Source organism: Tubulanus polymorphus, chromosome 8 (assembly GCF_964204645.1).
Source record: "Tubulanus polymorphus chromosome 8, tnTubPoly1.2, whole genome shotgun sequence".
Lineage (NCBI taxonomy): Eukaryota > Metazoa > Nemertea > Palaeonemertea > Tubulaniformes > Tubulanidae > Tubulanus > Tubulanus polymorphus.
In genome coordinates this window covers 1,596,452-1,616,869 of record NC_134032.1, presented here as the reverse complement: position 1 = coordinate 1,616,869, position 20,418 = coordinate 1,596,452, and the positions used below count along the sequence as shown (strand labels likewise).

Genomic DNA, 20,418 nt, shown 5'->3' with positions numbered 1-20,418 from the left:
TCATTTTCGGACTTTTTCTTATCATTGTGGGATTCTCTCCTCATCGCGTCAACACGGATATAGTGTTCTACCAATCGTGTTTATCTCAGGAATTTAGAAATCGCAGCGTTATAGACAATTTACAGCGTTTTTATCGCTTTCCGTTAATCAGGATGGTGGTAATTGTACTATGTTTGACTTTTCATTCTTGGACATAATTTGGGTAAAAACCTCAACCAACTCACCTTAATCCGGTTACGTAGTATATACTATTTTGATAGTACATTTTATCACATAATCACAAGAGGAGCGATATTTATCCGATTGGGTGACAAGCACCTCGAGGTGCGAGGCACACAGTCCAGTTACTTATGGCACAACATTTCCTACGGCAAAGACTCGAACACTAAAAGGTCACACGTCGCATTATCCAACTATTCGGGTCACAAAACTTACACATTCAACTGTTATAATCCATGTTCGCTCTATAAACTGCGTCTCTTCTCAAAATCAATCTATTTTACGGTGTATTAAGTACATTTCATATCAGAGGGTTAAAATATCTGATAGTTATTGATCTTATTACTGATCTAATTAGTCATGTGCAGTTAGCTCAGTTGGTTGAGTGGAGGACTGGGAACCGAGAGGTCCCTAGTTCGAAACCACACCTGGCGTTGGCTGTCGAGAAACATACATGGACTCTGCTAACTTAGTCAAGTTGTGAGCCATAACAACCTATAAAAAGGCCCTGGCCGTCTCTTAAGATCCACTAGGGTTACACTGTAACTAATTGCAGTTGGGACGTAAAACTCTTCTAAACTTATTAAAAGATTGGATATTTCAGTCATTTTGTGTCACCGACATCTCGCTCCCGAAGTCCTTATCGGTGATTGGGCGCATAATTAATCATACTCGTCAGTGATTGGCTAAATGGTATGCATATTTAAATGATAGTGAAACTGGCGGTCTGGCGATGTGACCCGCGCGCACGGTGCGTGTAGACATTTGTATCTGATTGTCCGAGGACAATAAACAATGACACTCGACACATTTCATACGAGACCATTAAATGATCTTCTTTATCAGTTTCAAGTCTAAGATGTTGAGTAATTCGGTATCGGGATTCCATGACTTCGTGTCGGCGTCGTGATAAATCCTCGCACTTATTCTGATAGCAAGGGGACAAATCTTCAGGAAAAATAAGTCACGTTCATATGATAAAACGAGGTGACATACTTATTGGTCAACCACCGGTCAACCACCGGTCAACCACTGGCCAACCATGCCATGACACATACGCAAAAACATGAAACAAAAGCAATTGATATTTTCTAAGTTATAACAATATAGTATTATCATCATTTATTTATGTCTGATATAGATATAATGATATCGAATTGATGATTGTACAACAGCAGAAAACTAAAATAATAAACGAAAATTAAATTCATTTTTTTTTAAAGAAAGAATGCGTTGTTCCAACGAACGAACGAACGAAATAGCAGCATAGCTTTAATACAAATTAACCGATTAGGGGAGTGGTTCAGGATGTCATAACCCTCGAATCTTACCGATGCGAGTCCAGGGCCGTCGGAACACAGGCGGCAGGGGCGGCTTTGGCCCACTTTTTTGCTTTACAAAATTTTTTTCAAAAGCGACTTCTCATGCTTCTGTGAATGAGACCGTGAAATGGCCCCAAAACGCATCTCCGGCGATTGAATTTTCAAAATTTTTCTAGGGGAGGGCCCCCAGACCACCCTTCAGAAATAAGCCTCGCCACTGAAAAATTCCTTCCGACGGCTCTGGAGTCACGAGTCTGGGGGTCCTTCCTTCCCCAGAAAACTTGTGTAATTAATATGCATGCAGAAACACTCTCTCTCACTTCCTTATAATGTGATTGAACTGGAGGAGAGCGGTATAAGTGTCAACCTGAATCCGCCCCAGTGTGTTCACCCAGAATAATCATTGAACCCACTGACGCGTGGTTTCTGAATGGATATATTAATTACCGGGTTTCAATACAACATAAACACAAAATCATAACAATAATATATAATATTTATATATATAAATTCAAACGTAACAACTTAATCAATTCTCTCAGTCCTCCTAAACCACCTACTCCCCCCCCCCCACACACGCAACCTCCAATGTTGCAAAATTTCACAGAAACAGAAATCACGAAATGACTTTTTTCGTCAGAAAATTGGTTGAATCAATTCTAATGTAGTGCTGTCCGACTCGAAGACATCGTTATTCAAAAGCGGATATCCCAGACGTCTGCACTGACGCAGACGTATCTACACTATGCATGGAAGGTAAATCAGATCGTCCGGGCCTCCCGTCTGAGGGGAGTGGGAAGGAACAGGCAGAGCGGATTGACAGGTATTGATTTACCAGAGTTAGGAGTTTATCTCTAGTCATTCATCTTACGAAGGTGAAGAATAAAACGACGACTTCAATCTTTAACATTTCATGCAAGAAATGAAGACAATCCGATCTTCAAAAATAGCCTTTTCTTAATTAAATATTTTCATCGTTAATTACTTTACAGTTTAGTTACAGTTTCAAGCGGTATCAAATACTCTAAATCTAAATGCATCGTTTAATGGTCAAAAAGCCCCTCCGAACCCAGTATCAGCTCTACCATACCCCGTGCTAGCCCCATTATCCCAAACTGCGCCATTAACATTCACAGATAGATTTTAATTACTTTAATGAATTTTTTACATCAGCCCGACAAAGCAGTAATAGCAGTTCATATAACATCCCTTCCCGATCAAGCCCCGAACACGGTAACAAATAATTCAAATAAACACCTAGCAACACTTAATTAGAAATACCACAGACTCCGCTGGTCGTTCCAGCCTACAGTTCACAGAGTCTGCAGGTCGTTCTAGCCTACAGGTCACTCTCATACAATTAATCAAATATCATCATATTTGTAAGCTGTGGCCACAGGGAGCTGCTGACCATAGTAAAATACGGCCCGTGCTAGCTTAATCAAAGAGCACATGTAAATCACTTACAAAATCATTAAATCATTACTACCAAAATGATGCTGCGGCAAGTGAGGTGTCACTGCAACAACCAGTAGCGCTCGCGAATGATGTGATCTGTACAATTATTTGGCACAGGCCTGGTCGGACATCTTTGGTTAGGACAAATACGGCCGGTGCCAAACTGGCAAAATCCGATTTGCCACCGGTTTGAAAGGTTTGCCCGATCCTAATCTGGCGAGGGCAAAATCTAACCGGGGCTGAAAAACGCACGTGTGATCGCGGCTATAATGACCACTTCATTGTGGAGCCACCCATCACAAAATAACATTCAATACTAAATGATGACGAATATTACAATATAATTAATATTAATCAACTTACTGATGGCAATAAATAAATCAAAGCATTTAATTAAATCTTATCTAAAATAAGCGATGTCTTTCGAAGTCATGTTTATTTTGGCGAAGCCCCCAAATCCCGCACAAGCAATCATACAATAATATCAGAATAGTGAACACTGGACCGGGTCCGATTGTTTTGAGACACACATTCAAAAATTCTTTAAAAAATCCAAGATAGGATAGACACCAAAAGCTTTTAACCCTTTCAGTGCTGACTAATTAATACCCTATAGTGCTGGAGATAATTTGAAAATTTTGAAAAATTCCACCCTAGTGTGTTGAATAACGGGAATACCACTATAGTGCGTCTACACCGCGGTGCAGTGTATCGTTAGTTACTAGTATTTCACTATGTTTGACAGGTGCTGCCATCTTTCAAGAGAGATAATTAGTAATTACTGATTACAACAATACACCGCAGTGCGGTGTACTAGCAACATCCATCACCGATTCATACACTGCACTGCGGTGTAGACGCACTGAAAGGGTTAATAATTCTACTGGTGTTCCGGATAAGGTCAGGATTACCGTAGGCTACATGTAGTCTGAACTCGGTTAAGTCATCGGCTAAGCTGTACCTTTTTTCAAGTCCCTATTCGGGTTCAATTCACTAAGTGTGCATTTTCATTTCGAAAAGTTGTCAACATAATAACCGAACTCACAGCTATGAGGACTTAACGAGTTTGACTACTAATTCTAGTAGGTTTTTCTCCATGCCTTCGATTAAAAGGTTTTTCGCGACCACGTTAACGAAGACATTTTTTTGGCGCAAAAATCAACGGAAATGCCAGTACCTGGAACCAGAAATGAATAATACAGTTATTACGGATTGCTGCTTAACCCTTTCAGTGCGTCTACACCGCAGTGCGGTGTATAAATCAGTGATGGATTATGCTAGTACACCGCACTGCGGTGTATTGATGTAATTAGTAATTTGTAATTATCTCTATTGAAAAATTGCAGCAAATTGTCAAACATAGTGAAATACTAGTAACTAACGATACACCGCGCCGCGGTGTAGACGCACTATAGTGGTATTCCCATTGTTCAACACACTAGGGTGGAATTTTTTAGAATTTTCAAATTTTCTCCAGCACTATAGGGTATTAATTAGTCAGCACTGAAAGGGTTAAAAACCTTCGATATTTTTGGCAGGAAACCCGATTCATGGTTCAGGGACACCGTACCTACTCGGAGAGCGGCCTGAAAGTCTCGGCAATTCGAGCTCTTTAATAATATCCAATACCACCCCGGTGAACACATACGGATACCCAACGACAGATTCTGCCAATTTTAGGGCCGCAGATGAATCTAGGATAGATACACATGTACGTAAACCAAATATTAAGACATTACATGAAAACGCCAAAAACTAGATTCTGTCCACGGACGAATGGATGGACCACAGACAGCCAAAAAGTGAATGCAATAGCGGGCGAGGAAGTCCGAAGTAGCCTAAAGAAATCCTACAATCCAGCAATTCACATAGCTCTAAGGTAAAGGTCATTCACTGATTTACAACCTATAGGTGAAGGTCATCATCATTCACGTTTATTCGAATGTGAAGGTTATTCATATAAAGCTCGAGGCTGAAGGTCGTATGAAGTTAATTCAGCCCCGAGGTTATAAGCCTACGATATGCAGCACGGCGAACGTTATTGATTCTCGAGTTGAGAAGTTTTTAAAGCGGACTCGTTATAAAACTGAATCTAAACGACGTCCGAATCGGAGTCGAGATACAATCGACCTTCAACGAGGGCCAGTTCGCAACTTTTACGTCGTTGATTCGACGGATTAGACGCGCGCGGCGTAATGAATCCTAATTCCAGTTCTTCGCTACTCGAATTCCGACCGCCGCTAACCGCAGCAGCCGCGGCGCCACCTACCGGTGTCTTTTTAAACAGTTTAAACCGATCGGATTTTTCGGTAACCATCGATGTAGTATTACGATGTTTCAGCAACGCCGTCTGCGACACGATTAACGGACAATCGTTCTCGACCTCCGTTAAGTTCAAGGCCGTTTTCTCCGAGGTCGAGGTCGAATTAATCCAGATGTTCTGATCGCCGCCGCCGCCGCCGCTGCTGGACAATGCAGCGCCACCTATATAACGATACGAGTCATCCTCGATGAAACTATGCATGCTGAGCGAGTCGGGTACGGCAGACGCCGCCGCGGTCGTCGTCGTCGTTTCCACGTCCTCGTGGATTTTGTCGCCGAAACTTCGACTGCGATTTCGATTGCGCTTCGACTTCGCGAGACCGCCGCCGCTGCCGGTGGCGCCGCCTATGCCGCCGTCGCTGCAGAAACTGACGCTACGGTTCGACATCGGCGAACCGTGGTTCGACGCGGGTCCGCGAGCCTGCGTCGTCGCGCTCGCGTCCGCGTTGTTACTGCCGCCGCTATGGTTACGAGCGCGATTGTTATGGTAGACGTCGACGTGTACTTCTAACGGCGATATCGACGCGTCTCGTATCGAACCGTTCAACGCCTTCACGCTCGAGTCTTCGGCTCCCGGCGTCGTCGTCGAGGAGTAGAGGATTCCCGATTTATCGCTCAGGCTGAAATTCGCCGATTCGCTGCTGAAACTCGAGCGTTTCGTCAGAGCAGACGTGGACATCACATCGGCGTGAACCTCTAATCTATAAATACATACACAGTATTATTCGCAATTATTATTATTATTATTACTATCAATATTATTATTATTCATATTATTATTATTATTCATATTATTATTATTATTCATATTATTATTATTATTATTAATTTTATTATTATTATTAATATTATTATTATTATCATTATTATTATGTTATATTATAAATTATATCATTATGTAAAGATCAACAGAAATCTGAAGACAGGGGTCCAAAAACAAGCACCAGAAAGTAGTGACGGCAGTGAACTGATATAAAGAATAAAAACCCAAAGTAGATTTGTAGAAAACAGTTTAATTTGTAACAGTTTCGAAGTTAAAACTAAAACTCACCTTCAGGAGCCAGTTCCACAGTTCCGAGTTAAGATTTAACTCAGAGTTAGATAATTGAAAATGAACTAATTTCAACTCAGAGTTAACTCTAACTCACAACTGTGGAACTGGATCCTGAGTTAAGATTTTGACCCCGAGTTAACTCATTGAAAATGAACTAATTTCAACACAGAGTTAACTCTAACTCGCAACTGTGGAACTGGATCCTGAGCAACTTACAAGAATACAATGTATTTTTTGTTCCTCTGGACCCGGTTCCACAGTTGTGAGTTAGAGTTAACTCTGAACTCAGGATCTAGTTCCACGGTTGTGAGTTAGAGTTAACTCTGAGTTAAATCTAGTTCATTTTCAATGAGTTAACTCCGAGTCAAATCTTAACTCACAACTGTGGAACTGGACCCTGAAGACGAGGTTTAGATTTTAACCTCGAAAACGTTTCTAAAAATCTACTGTGGGGTTTTATTCATCGACTAAAAGTGTTGCAACACCATGCATATCACAGCAACAGCAGCTTATGTCAGTTGCGATCAAAAGCGACTGTTGGCCTACCGTAGGCCGGAGTAGAACACGGGCATCTAGCCGGATACGGCTTGCGACGAGTCGGTAGGCGTCAGGTTGGTGTCGCAAGCCGGCTTATGTCGAACCGATAGAGCAGCAACTGGCGGCCTCTCGTAGGCCGTGAATCGGCGATAAACCCAGTTGCGTCGGTAGGCATCGTGTTGCTTGGCGACTTAAGCCGGCCTTAATCCTGCTTTCTCCGAGAACTGCTCTTCCTTCTCTTTGAGATTTTCCTAGATCTCCCCCCGTACCTTCGCCGTGCCCCCTCCAATTTTCTCAGGGGATCCACGTGATTCGTGAGACCGTAGTCGAGAAAATCTCTTACCGGTTTTGAAATCCGCTCGGTCCGGCGACGGCGCTTCCCGATAAACTACCGTTCAAACTGGAGCCAGCGATCGCTCTGTTACTGGCCGATTCGCGATCGCTCTCGTCGCGGATTATCCCGACTCGGTCGATGTGGCTTCCGCTAGCGCTAAGACTGCCGGTCATAGCCATAGACATCTCACCGATACTAGGTCCGATACTGGGGTTCGCTACCCGGTGACTGGTCGTTTCTATGCTGTGAGAATCAGCTACAACAAATATAAACATTCACTCATAAGCTGTTCATTAAATGACATCATAGGGGAATTTACATAGCAGCCACACCAGACAACATGGTTCATCAGTTAATCCCCCTATGACATCATCAAATTATCTTTCCCTTTATGGCTAGTCTATACAAAACCTAGAAAAGTTGGCCACCTCCATAAATTCCCCTATGACATCATCAAATTATCTTTCTCTTTATGGCTAGTCTATACAAAACCTAGAAAAGTTGGCCACCTCCATAAATCTCCCTATGACATCATCAAATTATCCCTATAAAGACTCCTAGAAAAGACGGCTGATTCCGGACCCTGGGGCTGGTTCCTCAGTTGAGACTTAACTCCAAAAATGGTCTAAGATTTTGAGATTGGTGTTAAGTTGTTAGATTGGTTATAGAACTAAGTTGGTCTTAAATTGGTCTTAAGTCTGAGCCATGACTGTGGAACTGGCCCCTGCACTATACGAAAAGTATGGTTTAAGTACTTACGGGCGTAAGGCCCCGACGGGCCACTTCCTTCGTTCTCTTCGAACTCAAATCGAACTCCGCCCGAGTCGGTCGTCGATACGCCGCAACCACCGCTGCGACACAGCGATATCGGCACCACGCCGTAAACATACGCCAATAATATCGGTACGCCGATACCGACGGCTAAACTAGCGACAACCGGCGCTACGATAACTGACGCAGTTACACCACCGGCTATTACCATATTCCTCTTGTGCTGTGGTAGGTGACCGTAACGTGTATGTAACTGAAACACAAGATACACACATGAGAAATAGCACTTTTCATAGTAAAATACCAGGGCTGGGTTTCATAGATGTGGAAATAAAATAGTCCCTGAGAATATTTTGAAATTCGTCAGTTATAACAATGGTTTCTCATTGTTACTACGGTGGTTGTTACTCAGATCGAGGATTTATCCCTAGGCATAACTTCGATACTCAGTTATGTGTCCATTCGGAATTCAGACCAAACACGACCTTTTGGGCACGAGGCCCTTGTGACTCGTGTGGAAATATAATAATGATCACTAAATTGAGATTCTCACAGACAGACGGCAGATGGATTCCTAACGTTAGTCGATAAATTACCTTGCGTCCGACCCAGACGGGAATCCCTATGATCATCGCGGGAACTGCGATTCCAGCAACGAGTCCGATACCGACCGGAGCGCCAACTAATGTGCCGAGTTGCCACAATATCTTCTTCTTTCGGCTCCATGGTTTTTTACCCCAGAAAGTGCAACCAGACGGACTAAAAATCAACATAATCGACTAAATTATTACCTACTCAATTTCTAAGGACTTATGAACCTTAATCATCGATTAAAGGCCGAGCTCGGGTTTACAAGGAAGGACCATAAATATCAATGGGTTCATTCTATCACTTGCAACCATTTGATTCAGAGCTCTGACAACTCGAGAATCGCCATGTGTGCAGGGGCCAGTTGCATAGTCATGGCTTAGACTTAAGACTAGTCTAAGACCAACTTAGTTATATAGCCAATCTAACAACTTAAGACCAGTCTGAGCTCATTCTAGTTCTATAGCCAATCTTATAACTTAAGACCAGTCTAAGCTCATTTTAGTTCTATAGCCAATCTTATAACTTAAGACCAGTCTAAGCTCATTCTAGTTCTATAGCCAATCTAACAACTTAAGACCAGTCTAAGCTCATTCTAGTTCTATAGCCAATCTAATAACTTAAGACCAGTCTAAGCTCATTCTAGTTCTATAGCCAATCTAACAACTTAAGACCAGTCTAAGCTCATTTGGTTCTATAACCAATCTAACAACTTAAGACCAGTCTAAGCTCATTTGGTTCTATAGCCAATCTAACAACTTAAGACCAGTCTAAGCTCATTCTAGTTCTATAGCCAATCTAACAACTTAAGACCAGTCTAAGCTCATTTGGTTCTATAGCCAATCTAACAACTTAAGACCAGTCTAAGCTCATTCTAGTTCTATAGCCAATCTAACAACTTAAGACCAGTCCCAAGATTTAAGACCACGCCTGTGCAACTGACCACTGGTGTTTTAGTTCACTACAGCAGGGTTCCTAAAGGACCATCAATATGAAATTTGAAGGGAATTTGAGGGACCAGAGGACTCAGAATTTGAGGGATTTTGTACCCTCAATAATTGTTTTCGTAATTTGAGGGGTTTTTGAAGGATTTGAGGGGCTGTAAGAACCCTGTACAGCTCTTGGATAAAAGGAGTTAGTTAAGGAGCAGCGCCGTGGATGTTAATATTCCGAATCGAGACGTCTTGACTTGGAATAAAGAAAATGCGCCTCAGAATTCACAGATTCTTCCTACTAATTGTACAACTTGAAGGTGAGGGGATTAATTATCATAAACATTGCTCGACTGCTATCTACTCAAATTCAAATAGTACTAGTCAAAGAGTCAAAAGACTAAATTTTTCGTAACAACAGCTAATGTCTATTTCAACCTGACTTGAGAGCGTACAGGGTGGCCTAGCTCAGTCAGTTGTGGTGGTACATACCTGATAAAAGTCTTATTAGGACCAGAATGCATTGGCAGTCGACCTAAATCATCATTTTTTAATCCATTTGAAACTGTATTGAAGGATATCCAAAAAATCTGCATCGAAATGGGTTCCTGAGAGAAAAGAGACTCCATGATTTGAAAGTTTACAAATATGTCTCCATGCCGACCAACTGAAATTTGATACGTAGGCATGGAGACATATTGTAAATCTTTCAAATCATGGAGTCACTTCTCTTCATTTAACCCCTTTCAGTGAAGACTTTTTGGATATTCTTCAATACAGTTTCGAATGGATTAAAAAATGATGATTTAGGTCGACTGCCAGTCCTTTCTGGTCCTATAAACACCTTTATCAGGGGTATGTACTACCAAAAATTAGCGAGCTAGGCCACCCGGAATGCTCTCAAGTCAGGTTGAAACAGACATTAATTCTTCACTGGTTGTCCTACGATTTCTTAAGTAGGCCTACATCCTTTTGCGGTTAACGTTGAATTCGATGAATACCTCAAATAATGAAGATCCGAAATCTCTTTCATGCACAACCAGCAGAACTCGGCGCCGCACACCGCGCACGTCATGTGATTACAAGAACCGTCGTCCATTTTGATGATATACGCGCTGCATCGCGGACACGGTTTGATCTCACCTGCAAAACACGTAGAAAACGACCAAAATAATATAAAAATGGACAAAATCATCTTCAACCATGTAATAAGCTATTTCCAAAATCTCGATGTATTAAATTAGGCAGCCAGAAAAATTCATCCCAATCAGTCGCTTGCCGATTCAGACTGAATGGAAGATTGTTTGGATGAACCAGAACCGAATTTCCCAATTATGTACTTCGATTTAAAAAGAAAATTCTGTAAATTAGACCGCCAATCACACATCTATATCTGTACTTCGATTTCCGATTTTAAAAATCGAACCCCCTGTTTCGCTGCCGGCAGGTGTGGTGGGTCTGTAAGGGACGCTCAATCGAAAAATCTAACGAAATTTACCAACCAAACAAACAACAGGGACAATCCCTATTTTAAGATCAAAACAAACCGACAACAGAGTAGAGAATATACTTTCAAATCCTCATTATATCGATCCCCAGCGCAGCAGCATGTGTTAGCATCCCCTAATATAACGCATTCGGCAATATTCAGTGTGGATGTCCTACCATCTCCGTCACAACCAATCAACGACGCCCACAATCACAAATGCATCGCATCATGGGTTAGTAATGGTGGCATTGCTTTCAATTGGAGACAGTTTTGCCAATAAATGAAGAAGGACCTTAAGTTTACACATTCTTGCCAACTTTCATTTAGCTCAAAAGAGTACGTTCTAATATTACGACATCCTCCCCCGGCAGGGATTCGAACCTGATGGCATCGAGATTGCCACGGCACGAAACCCTGCCATAATCGACCGTGTGCGCAGATACATGCGCAGTTCAGATGATGTGATTTTAAGCCAATCAGAAATCCCGTTTTATCTTATCCCGGGTTCTCCATTTATAGTTCTTCCTTGAAATTTGCCTCAACGATTATACAACGAGCAATCTGATTGGTGCCGCCAGTTTTCGTTCGGAAAGCTGCGCATGTACCTGCGCACCCGGTCTACTGATGCAGGGGTTCGTGCCGTGGCTGAGTGTAGCGATGCCATCAGGTTCGAGTCCCTGCAGTGGGAGGATGATATTACGAAGGGAAAGGAAACACCGGGACTGGAGATTTCGATAGCTTTTCAATATTTGTGAATGTCCGATATACGGAGGCTGTTATATGCAATGTATTTTATCGGAATCACAGTAAGAAGGGACCAGGAGTTCTCGGTTTACGCGTGATTGGAGACAGTTGCCAATAAATGAAGAAGGACCTTGAGTTCTTGCCAACTTTCATATAGCTCAAAAGAGTATGAGGTTAATCACGAGGGCTGGGTATCATAGATATGGAAGGAAAATAGTCCCCGGGAACATTTTGAAATCTGTCAGTTATAACCACGGTTTCTCATTGTTACTACGGTGGTTGTCTCTCAAATTGAGGATTTACCCCTAGGGATAGCTTTGATACTGAGTCCGTGAAACCGGGCCGAGGATTACTGTATATTTTCACTACTCACTTTGCGAAGCCGAATCGTGACTATAAGTAACCGATGCCGAGCGTAGATTAGGCGATCTCTCGGCTCGCGCCGCGTCGCACGTCTGATTCGGATGCCAGTGCTGTTTACAATGATAACAGAAATAAGTGTTGCACCCCGGTCGTTCGCAGCGTAGCTTAGGACAACTAGCGCAACCACTGGCGATCACGGCGTATCTGTAATAAAACAATATTATCAGCCGCCTTTATACATCCCACTTAACCCTTTCAGTGCTGACTTATTAAAAGCCTATAGTGCTGGAGATAATTTGAAAATTCTGAAAAATTCCACCCTAGTGTGTTGAATAACGGGAACGTCTTCACCGCAGCGCGGTGTATCATTAGTTACTAGTATTTCACTATATTTGACAGTAGCTGCCATCTTTCAAGAGGTTTTCTGTTTTAACCCTTTCAGTGCTGACTAATTAATACCCTATAGTGCTGGAGATAATTTGAACACTTTGAATAATTCCACCCTAGTGTGTTGAATAACGGGAATACCACTATAGTGCATCTACACCGCGGCGCAGTGTATCGTTAGTTACTAATATTTCACTAAGTTTGACAGAAGCTGCCATCTTCCAAGAGAGATAATTATTTATTACATCGATATACCGCAGTGCGATGTACTAGCAAAATCAATCACTGATTTATACACCGCACTGTGTCCGTGGCGTACAGAAAGGGTAAACAGTGTCTGATTAATTACAATAATTAACTTTATTACATCAATACACCGCAGTGCGATGTACTAGCAAAATCTATCACTGATTAATACACCACACTGCGGTGTAGACGCACTGAAAGGGTTAAAACTACCAATGATGTCACAGATGTAAACGGAGGAAGTCGACGCTATCGCTACTTACCCACAATCTGGAGCGGGACACCACCTAGTGTCCGTATCAGAAACTAACACGCGTCTCAGCATGAACTCCTCGTATTTATCCATGAGCGCCGGGTCGTCGAGTATCGTACGGATGTCGTTCGGGTGGTAACGCTCGGCGCACTCGGGACACGCGATATTAATCCGCGACTCGGTGATCTCGATCTTCAGATACTGACGCAAACAGTCGACGCACGACCGATGGTGACACGTCTGAACGGCGACGAAATTGCCGACGGGCAACTCCTGCAGACACAGCGGACATTCAACTATCAGCGGCGAGGGAGAGGAGACGGACGAGCCGATCGGGGACGAGCAGACCTCCGCGCGAATCAACGCTAAAGAAGTAATCGACGTCGAAATCCCGACGTCTGCCGCTGTTGCCGTAGCGACGGCGACGTTATCCTTCGAGTCGTTCGATTGGCCGACGCTGCTGGTCGATTCCGACTGCGAATCCGACGACGATTCGGTCGCGTTGAGTTTCGTTTTCGCGCTCGTGTACGCGCCCGATTTCGAGCGGCGAAAAAATATCCGACGCAACGAGAATCGCGGTGTTTTCCGACGCTCGGACGTCTTGGACGCGACGGATGTCGTCGAATACGCGTCGGTGTCGCCACCTCGTGTCAAAGCCTTCATCGCGAAATAATCGATCGGCCTCTCGATTCGGTTACATCTCTTCAAAACATCCTGAAATTACAACAGATATTCGTATTTGATAATAAGATGAACTTCTAAGTCATACGTAGCAGACGGACTTTCATACGTAGCAGACGGACTTTCATATGTAGCAGACGGACTTTCATACGTAGCAGACAGACTTTCATATGTAGCAGATGGATTTTCATACATAGCAGACAGACTTTCATACGTAGCAGACGGACTTTCGTCGAAACTTGCGGGCCGCGTCCCGCGGGTAGTTTAAATACGTGAATGATGGATTGCAAAATAATTTCGTGTAATTTTACAAAGAATATTCACGATATAAATGTTATTTCTAGTTCGTATTTCTCCGTAGAAACCGATTGGAAGACTGGACTCACAAGAAGCACAGTCCCCCTTAGCAATTATGAAAGCCTTTGATTGAACTGTAGTATACGTACGGTGTTCCCTCCGTCAAACTAGGGGTCGAGGGACAATTCACCCACCCGGCTAAATGCATCGCAATCTGACACTCTCAATATTTGAGGCCCCCTGTAAACATGAACCAATGACCATCCTGAAATTTGGCGGTTAGGGTCACCAACAACAACGGAATATCAAAAATGGTGAAAAAAAAAACTGGGTAATCTCGATTACGTGCAAGGATATTATCGTATGACGATGTTGAAAAACTGGTCTAAAAAACTGATTGGCTTAGGCTAAACAAAAATGATACCTTGTTTCTCCGCAGCGGCCGGGTCATTTTAGTAAAATATGATAAAATTTATAAACAGTTCATTTCTATAGCGGCCGGGTCTGTTATGGTAAAATTGATCACCATTTAAAAAAAAGTAATGTATAGGGTAGATAGGCGGCCGGCCGGGTCAACATTTAAGCTCAGCAGAGCGGAGAAACAAGGTAGCAATTTTTTTTAGCCTTAGGTTCATTACATTTATGACCAGTCTAAGCTGATTTTGGTTCTGTAACCGATTTAACAGCTGAGGTTATAATACCAATGATTGTAGACCATTTTTTGACTTTAAGGCCTAAGTCACTACTGCCCATTCATGGATAACAATGTCACTGAAAGTTCAAAATAATAAAACTACCTTGCTCTGCTATGTACCAAGCCTAAATGAATTATATTGCGATATTGTGAAATGATTCCGGTCACATGAAGGTTTCCCCCAGTACTAATGACAGACGCTACTTCCTAGTTGTCTGTATAGGTACAAACTTGAACGCAATAAGATGCCCTCAATAAATATCGACACAATTTACCAAGATAAAATACCATAAAAAACACTTTTATCACCAGATTTAATAAACACCGACGAACCACTGGTCTCCTACGATAAAGGAGCGATATAATAAAGAAGTTTGACAGGTTCCTAGGCAGTCGCCATTGTTACAATGTTTTCATTGAATATCAATTGTATAAATAAACTTGATCAAGACATATAGGCCTAGGCCTACCGGGTGCGGATCCAGAATTCTATCCAGGAACGGGTTCATGAAAAATGTTAATGTTAAAATGCCGACTAAAATCTCTAATGATAGCCGGGTCCTATACGGCATATTGTCTGGCCAAACATAATATGGTAAACATAATATGGTACCGATTATGTTGTACCGTCTGCCAAACATAAGATGATATGGTACTCGATTATGTGGTCCCGTTCGCCCGCTTAGTCTTGAGTACATTCCTTCAAGAAAACGATTTAAAAATCTTTTTGGTAGCTGAGCAGGGGGGGTCACAACACCCTTTAACCCCCTTCTGAATCCGCATCTGATGTAGGCCTACATCATTTCAAAGGAGGAAACTGTTAGTACGCGAGTCTCCTTCAAAATTAACACGTTCACTACCAGCCATGTAATACTGATATGGTGAACTTAGTCAGCACGTATACGTGCTAATAGTCATAGGTTATAAATGCCTTTTTAGGCGCGAGGCGATAATCACTCTGACTGGCACTTTTAGCTGAACACTGTGGGGATATACAGACATGTTCAAAACAGGGGAATGAATATAACTTCCAGCATTGGCGGATATAAGCCGCGATCACACGGAGAGGATTTGGGCCCGGGCCAAATTGGCACGGAGCAGGCGCGAGTCAAATTTGGCCCATGCCTAATTAGAGAACGCGTTCACACGTAAACCACTTACTCGATACTAAGAAATGCTTAAACAAAGGGAAGTGACCAACTTCGCTTTGTTCAACCCTTTCAGTGCCGACTAATTAATATCCTGTAGTACTGGAGATAATTTAAAAACTTTGAAAAATTCCGCCCTAGTGTGTTGAATTACGGGAACAGCACTATAGTGCGTCTACACCGCGGTGCAGTGTATCGTTAGTTACTAGTATTTCACTATGTTTGACACGTACTGCCATCTTTCAAGAGAGATAATTACTAATTACATCAATACACCGCAGTGCGGTGTACTAGCAAAATCTATCACCGATTTATACACGGCACTGCGGTGTAGACGCACTGAAAGGGTTGTTTAGTATCAAGTTAGTTGTTTACATGTGAACGCGCTCTCTAATTAGGCATGGGCTAAATTTGTTCTCAAGTCTGCGTCAAATTTGGTCCATGCCGAATTAGAGAGCGCGGCTTGCACGCAATCCATACTAATACATGTCTATTTCAAGTTTCGCTTGAAATGAGAGGAGACATCAGGTGGTCGTACGAGAATGGGCTGTCGGTCGAACTAAAACGATGAGTTTTTAAATCCATCTTACACCGAACTGAATGATTGCGAAAAGGCTGTCATTGAAAGGCGATGGAATAGAAGAAAAGTGACGCCATTATTTGAATGTTCAACAATATGTTTCCATGCCTACATGGCGTTTCTTCAATAGCGTTGGAACTGCGGCAACTCCGGCGCGTGGCAATAATTTATTGAATGAGTTTTTTTTCTTCGAATATTGATCATGTTTTTGAAGAAATTGAAGCAGCAATATTTATAAAAACCTGTCGAAAATCGGCAAGTGGTCGCAGTTAATTAAAATAGCTTCCAACGCCCCTGTCTTTTTCTATCATGCTACTACTATCAATGAAGATTTTTTGGTTATCCTTCAATACAGATTAAAATGGATTAAAATGATTTTTGCTCAACTGCCAGTCATTTCGGGTCATCCTTGTTATTACCGAGATGACGTATTTTACCGAGATGAACCGAGATGAAATGAAATATAGCATATTTATTTATTTCTTATCGATTTTAACACTTGAAATCATGTTATATCAGTAATAAATACCTTCTAGAGTCATATTTTACATATCTTTTTTATAAAAAAAAATTTTGACTTCAAATACGTAACCTCGGTTAGCAGATAAGATTTCATTGAATTTGATTGATCGACGATCTCATCTCGGTAAAGTTAAAAGTTATTTTTCTACAAAAATATCCGACGAAATGTGTAAAATATGACTCCAGCAGGCATTTATTACTGATATCATATGATTTCAATTGTTAAAATCGATAAGGAATAAATAAATATGTTATGAGGAGAGAATCCCACAATGATAATAAAAAGTCCGAAAATGAAACTTCGAGATAGTAGTTTATTTCAACGTTTCGACTATATCCTAATAGTCATCTTCAGGAATAACTATTAGGATATAGTCGAAACGTTGAAATAAACTACTATCTCGAAGTTTCATTTTCGGACTTTTTATTATCATTGTGGGATTCTCTCCTCATCGTCGTCAACACGGATATAGTGTTCTACCAATCGTGATAAATATGTTATATTTCATTTCATCTCGGTTCATCTCGGTAAAATATGACATCTCGGTAATAAGGATGACCGGTCATTTCTAACCTATATATTTCAGGTATTGAAACTGACTGAGCTAGGTCGCGTGTTATCAAGTCTAAGTCAGGTTGAAATAGACATCAGATTAGGCCATACGTTCAATTTGTAATCAATTATCCTCCGGTCATCCTTATTACCGAGATGACGTATTTTACCGAGATGAACCGAGATCAACCGAGGTGAAATTAAATATGACATATTTATTTATTCCTTATCGATTTTTACCATTGAGATCATATTTTATCAGTAATAAATGCCTGCTGGAGTCATATTTTACATATTTTGTGGGATATTTTTGTAGAAAAATCACTTAACTCCACCGAGATAAGATCGTCGATCAATCAAATTCAATGAAATTTTATCTGCTAACCGAGTTTACGTATTTGAAGTCAAAATTTTTTTAAATAAAAAAAATATATAAAATATGACTCTAGAAGGTATTTATTACTGATATAACATGATTTCAAGTGTTAAAATCGATAAGAAATAAATAAATATGCTATATTTCATTTCATCTCGGTTCGTCTCGGTTCATCTCGGTAAGATACGTCATCTCGGTAATAAGGATGACCCTTATCCTCTAAATCATTTTTGTTATACAGAAAAATTAGGCCTAATTTCTTTCATTTTTGATCACACAGATCTTCACTTCACCGATCAAAAAGTGAATTTCATTTGTTTTTCTATTTCTTCATTTTCACTACTGAGTTTTTGACATTAATTATCGAATTAGGCCAGAACCCAGGGCAGTAGTACGAATACATTTGGTGATTTATCAAATATCTTTCTATTGTCAAGTAAAAAGTCTGCGAAACACAAAATAAATTCGAAGTTTTCTCGAACGAACGTAGTAATCATGTCAGACCTAGTGTCTGCCATACTCCAGTCAGTCGAACTTCAACTCTATAACGAATGTCAGGACAGAATGACATCCATCCAAATAAAAATGAATGAAACTCGATTCAAAGCTATAGATACTCACTGAAACTCATTAAAAATGGTTCCAATTATTCGAAGTTGAAAAATCCGTTTCTGTTTCTGTTAATGAAAGGCTATTTAAACATCGACAAAACCGCAACAATCCCTCAAATCCAAATTTCACAATCCAATTTTCGAGCAATTTTCTTTCAACCCGGAAATGAAATACAAAATGGCTGCTGTTTATTTGGTTGCGGGTAAATAGCGGTTTTGGTTTCGGAACGTTACGCGGACTTTTACGACTTTGGACCAGCATCTGATATAGTAGGGCCCGAGTGACTTCGGGCGGGCGGTCGATTGTGATCTGTCGTAAGTTGCGAGTTGTCCTAATAGGGCACTTGATAACGAGAAGGAGAGGTGAGTTGGTTTATTAGTCTGAGCGCAGGCCGATCATACTCCACGTTTCAACTCGACCTTGGCCAAAAGCGCAACGGGCCAGGCCGGGCACTAGGCCACTGAGAGTGAGACAGACTCAGCGCGGATCCAGCCTGGGCCATTCGGTGACTACAGAACAGTGAAAAAAGGCACCAACTTTGAAAAGGGCCAGTATTAATGTCCAGCGAGCGAATTTGAGTTTGAGTGCTATTTATTGGTATCATGCCACTTTTTGCCATAACATTCAATTTGCTTGTGCCTTTTTTAGATTTTTGGCGAAATTTGCCCTTTTTCGATTAGATTTATAGAGCAACAATAATGTCTCTTTTTAGAATAGTGCCCTTTTGAGTAGAGGAAAATGCCCTAGATTGATTTTGGGCAATTTACTTTCATTCACATTTTGCTTTAGTCCTAGTACAGAAAGGCAATTATTTTTTTATGGCGCACAAATTGTGTTCCTTTTTATTTACTTTTTTCCCGAAACAAAAATTTTTCACTGGCATTTGAAAACTGCGACTACCGCACGTGCTGCATGTGCGATAGTCTGGATCCGCGCCTGAGACTCTGCCGGGTTCATACCCCGATACCATACGATACAACCTTCTAAATCCACCCCCTAACTCAAGATCTCAGATTCGCTTGCTTCTGAGAGTCCTTACGCAATTTCTTTTTCTTTACATCACACGGGCGTCATCTAACTTGTCCTTGTTGTTCGTTTTCGGCCACCAGGCACGGGTTCTCAACCAAAAACCGAGGCGAGGCGAGGCGTCACGTCAATGCATTCATATCCATCAAAGAGTTTTAAAATGTTTCGAGTTTTGCTCGGTTTCCTGACAACGTGACGGACCAGATTGTTGTACAGACACTCAGGGAAACACGTTAAACAGGAGACAGAAATAGTGTTTCTGGATGTTTCCTCACTGCGTCTGCGAGAAACGTGACCATGTCTCGGGGTTCCGACAACCAGATCAGACGTTCCGTGTTCTCTGCATCGCCTGTATTTGACAGGCAACCAGTCTCCCCTCCCAAGTCTCTGGAAGCCATAACCAAAATGCAAATATTTTACATGCTGATTTTGTTTTGATATTCTTCGGTGAAAATGACGCGTTCACGTCGGGCGCCATCCGGCAAGTGAGGTTCTTTATTACCCAAGGCGGAGTCGTCCTTTTATTACCAAAATCTCAAGGCCGTTTCGTCCTAAGATACTGATATCGTGAGTAGCTGGAAGAAGTCACTGTTACGATGGCCGATCAAAGATGCGACCAGGATGTCATCTCCCGCATCTAGAAAAATTGCAAGAGACAATTCTAGTTTTCTCACTGCACGGAATTTTCTCGAGGTTGCGTCAAATCTCAGCACAGTTATTCTATCTTGTCAAGGTCAGGGGGCGGAATTTGACAGCCCTCTCAATTTGAAAATGGTAATGACTTTGACGCAACGTGACCGTTCCATAAACGAGCGCAAGGTGCGAAACCCTTGTACGGAGGCCCTCCCCCAGAAAATCTGAAAAAAATGAAGCTTTAGGATCCTGAGAGGTTTGCCAGAGCTTAACATGC

The 20,418-nt window shown here is 41.7% G+C and overlaps 1 protein-coding gene across 1 annotated transcript; it reads right to left on the bottom strand.

Moving 5' to 3' along the window:
• Positions 1 to 1,340: 1,340 nt before the first annotated feature.
• LOC141909616 (E3 ubiquitin-protein ligase RNF19B-like) lies at positions 1,341 to 18,636 on the bottom strand. Its single transcript, XM_074800127.1, has 8 exons — positions 18,492 to 18,636; positions 13,030 to 13,733; positions 12,144 to 12,337; positions 10,539 to 10,680; positions 8,614 to 8,776; positions 8,006 to 8,270; positions 7,256 to 7,502; positions 1,341 to 6,022 (listed from the first exon to the last, which is right to left on the bottom strand). The coding sequence occupies exons 2-8, from the start codon at positions 13,680 to 13,682 to the stop codon at positions 5,092 to 5,094; spliced, it is 2,595 nt and encodes an 864-aa protein (XP_074656228.1). The 5' UTR covers positions 13,683 to 13,733; positions 18,492 to 18,636; the 3' UTR covers positions 1,341 to 5,091.
• Between the last annotated feature and the right edge of the window lie 1,782 nt (positions 18,637 to 20,418).

Bases quoted from the DNA above. Each gene is read 5' to 3' on its own strand.
- LOC141909616 (XM_074800127.1), bottom strand. From the start codon at position 13,682: ATGAAGGCTTTGACACGAGGTGGCGACACCGACGCGTATTCGACGACA. The intron at 8,271-8,613 runs GTAATTTATCGA...CTTGTGTTTCAG, and splicing joins CCGTCTGGGTCGGACGCAAG to TTACATACACGTTACGGTCA. The intron at 7,503-8,005 runs GTAAGTACTTAA...TATTTGTTGTAG, and splicing joins CCCGTCGGGGCCTTACGCCC to CTGATTCTCACAGCATAGAA.